The sequence below is a fragment of the Uncinocarpus reesii genome, genomic scaffold (genome assembly GCF_000003515.1).
Source record: "Uncinocarpus reesii 1704 scaffold_2 genomic scaffold, whole genome shotgun sequence".
Lineage (NCBI taxonomy): Eukaryota > Fungi > Ascomycota > Eurotiomycetes > Onygenales > Onygenaceae > Uncinocarpus > Uncinocarpus reesii.
The window spans coordinates 988,793-1,000,835 of NW_003052499.1; the positions used below are offsets into that span (position 1 = coordinate 988,793).

The 12,043-nt window shown below is 49.7% G+C and overlaps 2 protein-coding genes across 2 annotated transcripts in view; both read left to right on the forward strand.

Moving 5' to 3' along the window:
* UREG_03314 (uncharacterized protein) overlaps positions 1–2,120 on the forward strand; it is a gene marked incomplete at both ends in the record, with an annotated part of 5,145 nt that extends 3,025 nt beyond the window's left edge. The window contains one exon of the mRNA XM_002543751.1: positions 4–2,120. Coding sequence (XP_002543797.1) covers positions 4–2,120 — 2,117 coding nt within the window. The remainder of the gene's footprint in view (positions 1–3) is intronic.
* Positions 2,121–8,273: 6,153 nt separating this feature from the next.
* On the forward strand, positions 8,274–10,156 carry UREG_03315 (RfeB protein; the record flags this gene model as incomplete). The annotated part of the gene is made up of 4 exons (XM_002543752.1): positions 8,274–8,539; positions 8,611–8,798; positions 8,852–9,752; positions 9,904–10,156. The coding sequence occupies 4 exons, from the start codon at positions 8,274–8,276 to the stop codon at positions 10,154–10,156; spliced, it is 1,608 nt and encodes a 535-aa protein (XP_002543798.1).
* Between the last annotated feature and the right edge of the window lie 1,887 nt (positions 10,157–12,043).

Below are 12,043 nucleotides of genomic sequence, written 5' to 3' on the forward strand. Positions count from 1 at the left end.
TAGTTACGCCGGCGGGCGAAGATCCAGCGTTTCGGGCAATTCAACGCTCTGCGGTTCGGGAGAGCATTGATGTATGGCTAAGAGATCGCGAGACTGATGGAGGAATGGATCTCAGACAGGATGGAAACGAGAATTACAGTCCACGGCCTTCCGCTCAGTTTGGTGGTAGGGCCTCTTTCGCATACTCAGATGGTCGGCCGTCCTTTCAGACCGACGATGGAGAAGACCTGGTTGAAGAGGCTTTAGTGGTCAACGAGGCACAGGTTTTTGAACGGTGTTTCCAGCATTTAAACGATTTTGCGACAGAAGGATTGCGAACGCTCCTTTACGGATACCGGTACTTGACCGAAGCCGAATATAAAGAGTGGAAAGCGCAGTACATGGAGGCTGTGACCAGCTTGTCGAACCGCCAGGAGAAGATTGAAGAAGTAGGGGAACAGATTGAGAACCAGTTCGAACTCTTAGGTGCGACAGCGATTGAAGATAAGCTTCAAAAGGGTGTGCCAGAGGCCATTGACAAGCTGAGGCGGGCTAACATCAAGCTGTGGATGCTCACTGGAGACAAGAGAGAAACAGCCCTGAACATTGGCCATTCATGTCGCCTTGTGAAGGATTATTCTTCGGTTATAATCGTCGATGACGAGGCTGGGAAAGTTGAAGAGACGATACGCTCCACGGTGTTTGATATCCAGAACGGCAATGTAGCCCACTCTGTGGTCGTTGTGGATGGCCAGACACTTTCTGCCATCGAGGCGGACCCAACTCTTGAGGCTCTTTTCTTCGACCTGGCCATCCTTGCCGACTCCGTGATTTGTTGTCGTGCAAGCCCGAAGCAAAAGGCTTTCCTCGTCAGAGCGATCCGAAAGCGCGTGAACAAATCAATAACACTTGCTATCGGTGATGGTGCAAATGACATTGCCATGATCCAAGAGGCTCATGTGGGAATTGGAATTACAGGAAAAGAAGGTCTTCAAGCCGCACGAATTTCGGATTACTCGATTGCTCAATTTCGGTTCCTGCTCAAACTACTACTAGTTCATGGTCGGTGGAATTACATCCGCGTTTGCAAATACACCCTGGGTACGTTCTGGAAGGAGACGCTGTTTTACCTGACTCAAGCTCTTTACCAGCGATGGAACGGGTATACCGGGACTAGTTTGTACGAGCCTTGGAGTTTGAGCATGTTCAATACCCTCTTTACTTCCCTCCCGGTTATCTTTTTGGGCATTTTTGAAAAGGACCTTGCGGCTTCCACGCTCCTTGCTGTCCCCGAACTGTATACGAAAGGCCAGTTGCGAAAAGGATTTAACATCAAGATATATCTTGGCTGGGCGTTTATGGGCAGTTGCGAAGCAATGATCGTGTACTTCGTTATGTATGGGTTATTTGGCGATGCTATTATTACCAAGGATAATGGTGTATTCGCGCTGGGCTTGCTCACTTACTCTGCCTGCGTGACCATCATATCCGCAAAGCTGCAGGCTCTTGAAATTCACAACCACTCGGTCATGGCGGCGATTTCGACTGTGCTCTCCGTCGGTGGATGGTTTCTGTGGAACCTCATCCTTTCAGATCGTTATCAAATCGACGAGATCTATAACGTCCGGGATAATTTCATTCACCGCATTGGGCGAGACTTTCTTTGGTGGACGACGCTTTTTCTCTCCATTGTCGCCGTCATCCTCTTCGAAATCGGCGTAAGCACCGTTCGCACCACTCTCTTCCCCACGGATGTAGACATGTTTCAGGAATACGAACAAGATCTCGAGATTCGAAAGCGGTTTGAAGAAGCTGCTGCCATGGAATTGCAGCAGGGATGGGACCGTGGGACCAAGAAGTCTAGTGCCGAGCTGCAACGTGAGGCAGCGATTGAAGCGGCCAGAGAACTTCAGGTTCAAGAACTACTTGATCGACGGACAAATGATGCGGATACTGTCATCAAGGGAGAGGCCGTGGCTACTGCTACCCTCCGCCCTAACGACGAGACGGAGGACGTCAGTCTTGTCGATGGCGAGAGGCGCCAGAGTAGCAGCGCTGCTGGTCCGCGTCGGTCGTTGGACATACATGAAATGTTCAGTAAAGGGTTTGGGTCCATTCGCAAGGGCCCGGATCTGAGATGATTCCTTTCTTCAGTTTGGTTTGTGCTACATACTACCTTTTAGCTTCATATATTCACTGCATTGCCGATTTTATTTCGGGGGTTGGCTTTCCCTTTACCTTATTGTTCAAGGGCCACCGTCGAAAAATGATTCCCATGGTTGTTTATGCCTTTGTTTATTCCCGCACTAAATTGTACATACACCCTCCGCCCACGGCTTGCACATTTCCTTTATTTTTCCTCCGTTGTTTTCAACCATGATCCCTTCCTTTCTCCTTTCCCCTTACCTTCGGCTTGCCGTCCTCCGGCATTGGTCGTCGAAAACCCTAGCATCGGGATGCCATGGCCTTGTCCCTCTCCACCCCTGATGTTTTACTCTGGGTTGTCTTACATGTTTCTATTATATGTCCCGCATCCATGCGCGCGCATCATTCGAGGTCCCCGCTCTCCGCTTCCCCCCAGTTGTATATTCAACCCTCGCCACACCTCCCTGTCGTTGCCAACCCTGTATATAGATGGCGCTGTTTTATGATATCCCGTTTCCTTGATTGGTCGAATTTGTTTGGGGTTTTTGGGCCTCTTTTTCGATACCCATCCATTCATTTAAAGTGGGAGGAGCTTGGAGCGATGGTGGGGATGCGGTATGCAGAGAAGAGTTTATTAGATAGATAGAACGAGCATCTGGTTTTTAAATCCTGCTTTTTTCAGAGTTGTGAAGAAGTACCTTGGAAAATTCTTGCGTATGGGTGTGGCTTGCTTATTTGTAGGGTTGATCGATGACTCGTCGAGCAACGGGAGCGAACACCCGCACGCCCTTGATTATGTTTCAGAATTATCTAACTTACGGGTTTGGTTTAGCTCGGCTCTTTTTTACACTTCATTTCTGGGTTTTTAATATCCTGTCGGCACAATCCCATTCCATTCGTCTGGCCTTCAACTCGCTTTGAGGAAACACTTGCCATCCACTCAAGAGGCTCCATACCCGCCCTTCAGAAACAAATAAAAAAGAAAGTGTATTTGACTTGAAGCATCAGGGTCGCTGCGCGTTGTTAGTGGTGAACTCTACGATCGAGTTTCTAACCATTATTCCCTACCAGTGCTAACTAGCTAACTAATAGCCCCCCCGCTGAGATGGGACGAAGCCCTTTGGCTGATATGCGATGAAACCCACCTTCATCGTCACAAATTGCTGAAGCCAGAGAGAGCCAGTAAGGGCGAGATCGCGTAGGATTGGCCAACCTGGTGATGGAAATCGTTCTGCAGCGGCGCTATTAGGTAAGGTTGACCAGGGTGGCCCCTAGCCGGCGATGCCTGTTATTGCCCGGGGGGAATGTTGGGCTGTGTGTGAAACGGTTTCGATTTCGCTTGACTCGGATCTTTTCCTTTTTCTTTTTTTTTTTTTCAGATCTGAAGAGAGCGTGGGATGGCAGATGGTCATGATCTCATTTTTTGCGCTTGGGATGTGCCTTTCTCCCCTCGTTACGAGATCGAGAGAACTAACCAGCTAAGAAGGTAAGCATCTGCAGTTGGGCGGCGATTTGGAGGCTGTGTGCTGCATCTCGGGTGTCGTTGCGGAATTGCCCGAGTACCTGCGTCTCTCGCCGCCAATGATCACCGCTGATGTAGTTGGTTGCACGGACAAGCCCGTCTTTATTATTAATTCATGCTGCTCACCACGACGAGATTCAAATGCATAACTAGTCGAGCGCTTTTGAGTCGCACGACGAGCGAGGCTTCAAAGAGCACAGCCCGCAATAACCGTCGGATTCCTCCCTCGTTTTCCAAGCTTGGCTATTTATGCTTCAGCCGGAATCATACTCCGTAGGTGTGTTCTCAAGTGTGTACTCCGTATGTGGTACGGATAACGCGTGAGAGGAGTGCATCATGATCTGTTTCGGGAGAACAAAAGCCCCAGCGCTTTGGACACCTGGGCGTATTTACCGACGCATTGACGGAGTGAGCCCTTTGCCCGACTAGCTTTTGCGATCAGCCTTCAAAAACCGGGCGGCCAGAGGAGCAAAGACGCGACGGACGACAGGAGGTTAAAGCGCATGATGGATGATCGACGGCTACAGAAACTCTCGCCCTGTGTTTGCATTGGCCGTCAGCGGAAGACATCAAACAATCAAACAAATGATGGTGATGTGGTCAAAGAAGAAGGGATCACTCATCATCGTAGACTCCACTATGGTTTGACGTTGTTCGATCATCTTGTTCTGGAACATTGCCAGAGCTCCTCTTCTGTTTCGCCTTTGTTGACTTGGGATGATAACCCTCTGAATTTTTTTGCGTTGTGTGACAAGATCCTTCACATTTTGCTTTTTATTCCGTTTCTCAGCCTTGTGGAGTCGATTTGCCTTCATTTGGCTGGTTTCGCTTGGGGGTGGATGGTGTGACTTCACTTAGCATATCCTTCATACACGAGAAACATGGATCATGGACAAAGTCTGAATCAACGGCAGTACTCCGTAAAACGCTCTAACTCGGAGTGGAAGCTGCGAAAACACTTGATGAGAACGGACCTGGGAATCCAGTTGCTAAGAATAGCACCGGCGCGCCCAGTGATGCGCGTTCGGAGTTGGGGGGATCTGAGTGTTGCAGCGCACTCTCTGGGGTGGCCTTCCGTGATTAGGGAGATGCGCAAGAGTTGTTTGGTATTGTTCTCGCATCCCAGAGAAACAGATTCTTCAGGCCAACGGCAGCTCCAGAAACTCGGTGAATGCACCAGGAGCTTGAACATCGAGGGGGCACAAAAGAAAGTCAAGTTTTCGCAGTAGTATCCCCTGCATATACGAGGAAGGACAACCCAAGACGATGGCCCCAGGCCCAGTCTCTCAATAATAATGTTTTGACTAGAGTCCTTTTCCAAATTCATCTATTATCAGGGTCTTGACTAATAATACGCAGGATCGTCCGGAACGAGAAACGTGGGGAAAGACGTGGCCGCTTTGGAGGAATTATAGCCAGGACTGCTGATAGCTCGGGTATCTGGCCAGGGGTTTGAGCATTCCCTGCAAATTGAGAGCTGGAATCTTCAAAATTGAGTTTACAATTTCGAAATTGGCCAATGGCTGACCGTTTTAAGATATATGAGAGCAAATATACACACAATCTGGACCAATTCCTCCTAAATTTTTGGGCAGTGTGGTCGGGAAGCCTGAGGTATATGCCCTCTGCTATCAACGGGCTTCCTTGTGCGACCTGGTGCCACAAAACCGTGTTTCGAATAATAATCATCACCAGCGAATTGAAAACATCAAGATCGACGCAGCTTTGAAAGATCTCCAAAAAAGCTTTACAGCCGCGTGACACGGACCTCGATAGCGCATTTCCAGGCACAGAACTCTTGCCAGGAGTGGTGCTATCCGCATGTTCCGCGCTTAGCCTGGGCTGCAAAAACATCAATATGAGAGCACACTTTCCTCATTGGAGGAATTGCGCTGGATCAAACGGAGCTATTCGTGATTCGTGCATGCGTTATTCCCGATGCTCTATCTGCGTACACCGTTGATTAGACGCTGACGCTGTTATCGCAGGCCGGAGGCGGGGGAAGAGTGGGAAACGGCGCAAAAGCCCGAGGAGGAGATCAAGTGTTCTGGAGCAGATAGCCTTCCAATTTTTGGTTGTGGATGGGAGGCAAATGTCTCATTATCCCTGCGCAAGATGCTGGAGTTCATTTCAGCAGTGCGCAGTGTCCCTCGAACCAGAAGCAACCGGTTTTTGTGGGTGGCTTCTGTGGAAGTCCTGAACCTCCAAGGCTTGAATCAAAGCTCGTCCACCCACGTCCTCCGTGGGGAGTAAAGTATTATCTTGCATATATTTGCGGTGGACAGCCGCCGGAACCGGGCTCTGGAATAAGCTTTGATGGAGGAACTGTAGACGCAAGCAAAAGATTGTCGCCTTGGAGATTGACCCCTCACATATATTGATCAAATGCACGGGCAATGCAGCCAACTTAGCGCACGCCAAAGTAGCTGAGCTTTGGAGTGGGCGAGGTCGCAAAATAAACGAAAGCCATCATTGATGCGATATGCATACCAAGGAAGAACGACTGATCCTTATAATGAAATTATCATAGTCACAAACTGCATTTTGTTCGCACGGTCGGTCCACTGTTGTTTTTCTCCGCTCCCTTTCGAGTTGGGCCCTGAAAATGTCCGATACTTTGGGAGCCTGTATGGAAAGTGTAAGGGAGTAGTGGTCACCTGGCAGGTCCGGTTCAACTGCACTGATCAGCGACTATTCTTAGGTTTCGAGTAGGATGATGTTTCTGGATCTCTAAATACGGGTACGGGATTGCACGATAGCATCTGCATGGGTGAGTTTCAAACATCCTTATGTGGGTACTCGAAAGACTGGACTTGCAGGCTCCCAGTAACTAGTAGTGGCAACCCAACAATCTGAACCAGCACCGCAAACTGTGGAATGAGGGAAGACTGCAACCCCATTGTTATATTATTTTAGCGCCCCTTGTTGTTTGGCATCAAAGGTCCATGCTCAGCCTGCAGTGATTCTGATTTCGACTCTTGAGAATTGGGTATCGAGCTTGGCCGGGGGGGCGTTGTGGAGGGAACATCTCAAACAGAGCGTGTCTCCGCATTTGGTGGCCTGATACTTGGCTGTTCCCGGACAAACCGCTTCTGGGTCTGGTGACCTCGTCCAGGACGGGCAATGCACAACGAATCTGTCCTCATCCCCCCCCATTGAGACGGCTTGTGCTTGTGCGTTGAAGCCGTTTGAGGTGAAGAAGCACTGAAGCAGCCCCTCGCTCGGGCTATCATGCCTTGTATTAGTCATCCTCATGCCCTCTCAAACAAGCAGGACGACCCTAAACCTAATTGGGGTGTCTTGCCAACAAAACCCCAAAAGTCAACCAATCAGAACACAGTATCTATTCGCTTAACCGGCGACTAAGCCCAATCTGGCGCCATCGATGCGCCAATCAGGGTGGACACCGTTGGAGTGCGGGCAGTCTAAGCCTAATTCGGCAGGGTGCCTGAGGGCGCCAAACCCAATCCGCGTTAAGCTTGGCTGTGCTGGTAGCGTCACGCGTTACAGCCAGCGGCAGGGATGGCGGTATACAATACAAGGGTGTGCAGAGGGACTTGGTCTGTCGTGCGTTCTGCCGTGTCATGGAATGTACCACTCCCAGCGCCAGGGTCTGGAAGGTTACCGCAACGGGTCTAGCGGGGTATTCGTGTTGTCTCTTGACCTCATTCTGCCCTTTTCTCGCTGGTGCTGACTGTCTCGCCGCCCTGCTCCTCGTCCTCTCATCCCCAGACCTCGTCTCTCCCTCTCTTCTCTTCCTGTCATCCTCCACCCTCGCCGTTTTTCTCTTCTTCAGTCTCAGGCACTCTTTATCCTCCTCCCCTTCCCTTCCTTTCCCGCCATATCGCCTTCTTCTTGCTTTACTTTCATTTTTGTTTTTCGCCCAATTTTCAACCAACCGTCTGGATCGTCCGTTCACTCCTTTACGGCGTCCAACCCACATTCCTTGAGAATCCATCGCCTTTCTTTTCCTTGTCTCTTTTATATCACATTCCTTTGCTTGGCCCCAATCGCACCGGTGCCCGTCGACGACGCTCTCTCTGCTCTTGAGCGCGATTCAAACCACTTGCCTCTGCGAGCTGATACTCTTCCCTGTCTGCTGCCTTGGTTCAGCGACTCCTGACGTTTCTTCTTTCCTTTCGCCTTCTATCCACCCTGGTCCTGGGACGCTTTCGACCAAAATTGATTCATCCGGGAAAATACCAACTCCAAACGTCGCAAGGTTTTGTCCTGTGGTTGAAGTGTCGCAAGACTCTCGTCATCCACTTACTCCCGCTGCCCGACGATTACATTCGTTTTAAACCCGTATCGGTATCCCCATCCGTTCTCTTCAAACAAACAATATCATCGAGCTTGATGCCTCGAGTTTCTACGACTTGACGATTTATCGCCACTTGTCGACTGGCTCGCGACGGAATACATTCTCTTTTAAACTCACCTCATCGACAGTCGACTCCCCGACTTTCATTTTATTTTATTCTTCACCTTCCTCGCCCCAAACCCGTATTTCCCTACCTGGCGGATCCATAGCTCTACTGGCATGTCAACCCAGGCAGAGCCCCTGAGCACATCTGCTCCAATGACAACTTCAACACCTACCTCCTCTACGTCCCCTGCAGCGCCCCCAATGGCTAATGCGCCGGCGAACTCGAATGCCCTCGGTGGCAGTGCCTCTGCTCAACAGCAATCCCGATCTACGCGACGTCCGCCGCGAAAAAGCACGTTGACCCAACAGCAAAAAAACCATAAACGTCAACGTGCCACTCAAGACCAGCTCGTCACGTTGGAGATGGAATTCAATAAGAACCCTACTCCGACCGCTGCGGTACGTGAGAGAATAGCAGAGGAAATAAACATGACAGAACGCTCGGTTCAGATCTGGTTTCAAAATCGGTATGTGCTGGATAGTGCTCTCTAGTTGCAATGGAAACTCATATCTCTCTAACTTTAATTCTTTTGTGTAGACGAGCCAAGATCAAAATGATTGCGAAGAGAGGGATCGAAACGGGCGAAGATTGCGACTCAGTACCCGAATCAATGCGCCAATACTTGGCTTTACATTGGGACCCTTCCAAGTCTCGCAGCTTGTTCAACCGAGGGTACGGCGCTGGTGACCCAATGCTGAATGCGCCAACCTCGTCCGGTAAAATCGGTATGTTGTACTCTATTCTTTGCCGTCGTTTGTTGCTCACAGATGACGCACAGTGATTTCTCACATCTCGTGTCGTTCCCTGAGAATTGGAACATGGAGACGTGTTGGTCAAAATACGATGGACTTGGTCATCTTTTATTCGCCCGATAAATCCTGCATGACCTATTACATCAATAACGATTCTGCAGGATACAAGATCGAGTATCCATTTTCACACATAAAAAACATCGCTTTAGAACCAACTGAGCCTGGTCCTAACGTTGATGGTGCGCCGCCGAAATTTGGTGGGATTGTCATCGAACTTAACCGTCCTCCAAACTTCTACATGGATTCGTCAAACTCTGGTGGCTTCTATCAATGTGGTGACTTCACAGAAGACCAGCAAGCCACCAAATCACTCGTCCATCATCTTGGAGGCGGCCACCCAAAAGTCCTTAGCGTCCAATTGGCGAAACTGGTATCGTTGGAATCGTTCCAGAACCGCCACATCCATTTTGGGTTTAACGGTTTCGCGTCGGCTCCCGTGTCTCCGCATATCATCCATCGTCCAGCCTCGCAACCAAATCAATTCGCTCGTCGCCAATCTGGAATCTACCAGGAAAATCATTTTGGCATGAGTTTGCATCCGCCGCGTGGCCACAAGCGCCAGCGCAGTCGATCTGTGCCTGTTCCAGTTGATTTCTCGGCGCTCCAGACGCCCATGCCGCCCTTCCATGTTCAACGCCTTCGACTCAGTTTCCAACCCAATCCAAACATATTGGCGCCTGTGCCACAGACGCACCTCCCAGTGAATGGGGTCACAGGCGCGCTACAGGTCGACACCTCTCCTGGCTATAATCTTGACTTCCGCAGTTACCCCATGTCTGCCACGACGGGTTCGCCGTCGGAATTTGCTAGCCCGTCTCTTTTTGCGACCACTTCCCCCCCCGGAGCAACCACAACCGGCTCACTTGGGTACGCAATACACTCTACCTTTCATGTCGCCCTCGTCAATGGTAGACCACGGTAATGTTATGGCCCATTCGGCTTCCTCATTGTCCCATGTCAGCCAAGCCGAACCGACAATTGCAGACCATTCACCACCTCTTACGACCACGCAGCGTAGCTCTCCAGCTGACATGTTCCCTGTTTCAAACGATCCAGCAACCTCCTTACCTGACGATGGCCTACTTCTGAGCGAGATGTACTCTAAACAAAACCTCAACATCTCGATGCCCTCTCCCCCAATGGATGATACGACCTTCGCTATGACATTGCAAGGACTCCACGATCAAGGCACTCCCGATAATGGCGTTGACTTTCAAGGGATGCTCGCCTTTGAAACCGTCGACCCTATGTCACTCGGTGCTGAGTCTTGATCACACCTTGCTGAATCACATACCCATCGTCTCTGAAATCCCCCTTTAATTATAATAAATGAGCCTCTCGTATGGAACGCGCGTCGCTAGCTATGTGAGTGTGAAGAATATACCTGGCCAAAATGTCGCTGAGATATGTGACCGGCCTGATATATGCTTGCAATCATTTACCTCTTCTCCGTTGTACATGTTGAAGTTTCTCAACAAACATGTCTCGTTCAACACAGCCAATGTGTTTTGAACCTGAAAAGTTCCTTCAAAATTCCACTATGAGATTTTTGGAATTATTTGCCAAACGATACTGCTGAAACCCCCACTCATATTCTATCTACGGCTGGTTCTGTGGCCCCTATATTCCTCTTGGATTCCGTTTATTTTGTTGAGATCTACATTTTGCAACATTTTCTCATTTTATCAAATTTGTTCCTTCTCCTTTTTATCTTTATTTGAAGCGTTTATTTGTGTTATCTTTATTCTAGTTGATCTTTACCTTCCACAATGTCCTCTTGTTATGATCTACTTCTTATCTATTTATCATACCATTCAAGCTTCTTTTTACATTTTCCTTTCTTTTTCAGGGGATTTGGGCGAGACTTAGGGGTTTGGAGCTGTTATTTCACTTCTCTACTTTTTTATATTACATATCCGTTTATTTCCTTTTTTCCCTTCATTCTGACCAGTTTTATCAGTGACCCTAATTCTCTGCCTCTACCTTATATTTTTAACCTTCCTAGCCCTATGAATAGTGGTTGTTTGTTCGTTACCTTCGATAGCGTTCTGGATGGAGGGTGCGCTTGAACATTGTGGCTTTCAAAGATGCGAGCTGTTTGCCCACTTTTAAGGTCGACTGGCAAGCTGTCGGAGCAAGGGACATAATTTCTTGGATATTGATGAATAGGGATTACTCTTTTGGGAGAATGGATACTTTTCCTTGATGACTGGGGATGAAATTACTTCATAGTTTGTGCCTTCTTCTCTTCATCCTTTCCTCTACCGTTTTATCATTTATCCAGCTATTTGCGGAGCGGAGTTGATCTTATGTATCTTATAGCGGGCACTATGTAAACTTATCAATGAGTATCTTCGTTCATGTCCGTGATGCTACTTAGGACTCGTTAACCCCGAACATACCTAATCTTTAACAATGATCATCTTGAGTCAACATCGGGATGCCAATATTCAACAGTTCGTCACACATTGAATCAATCAACCGTCCATCCCTCTGGAATGGATGGCTTCACCCCCCTCCTCCTCAAATACCACTCCAACCTCGCCTCCGCCTTCGCCAACACCCCTCGATAATCCACACCCTGCTCCCCCTCCGCGCCCTCTGTCACGCCATCGCGAACCCAAACACTCCACGCCCCCATCAAACTCGCCATCAACACATCCGTCCCCAACCGGTCCCCGACCACCGCCACCTCCGCCGCCGACTTCACCACCCCGCGCGCCATCAAGTATTTCAGAATCGCCGGAAACGAAAACGGCTTCTTCATCGGCGTGCGGTGATGGTGCGTGAGCGCGCCACCTTGGGGCGGGGAGCGAAAGACGGGGATGCGGAGGTCGGACAGGGCGGATTCAAGGGTGTCTGCTTCGGCGGCGTAGATGGGGTTGGAAGGGTTGCTGCCGGATGTGTTGGAGACGATGAGGATGCCGTGCGGGTTGTGGGTGAGGTTGAAGGGGGAAGAATGGCTTGTGCGCAGGTGGTGAAGTTTGGCGAGGTAGCGGGGTGGGATGGAGAGGGAGTTGGGAGGGGTGAAGGTGTTGTCTTTATCGAGGATGAGGGCGCGGATTGTGGGTGGGCTTGGGAGAGGGGGGCGGGAGAAGATGTGGCCGAGATGGTTCGGGGAGGTCGAGGAGGTTGGGATCGGGAGGTTTGGGAGGAGA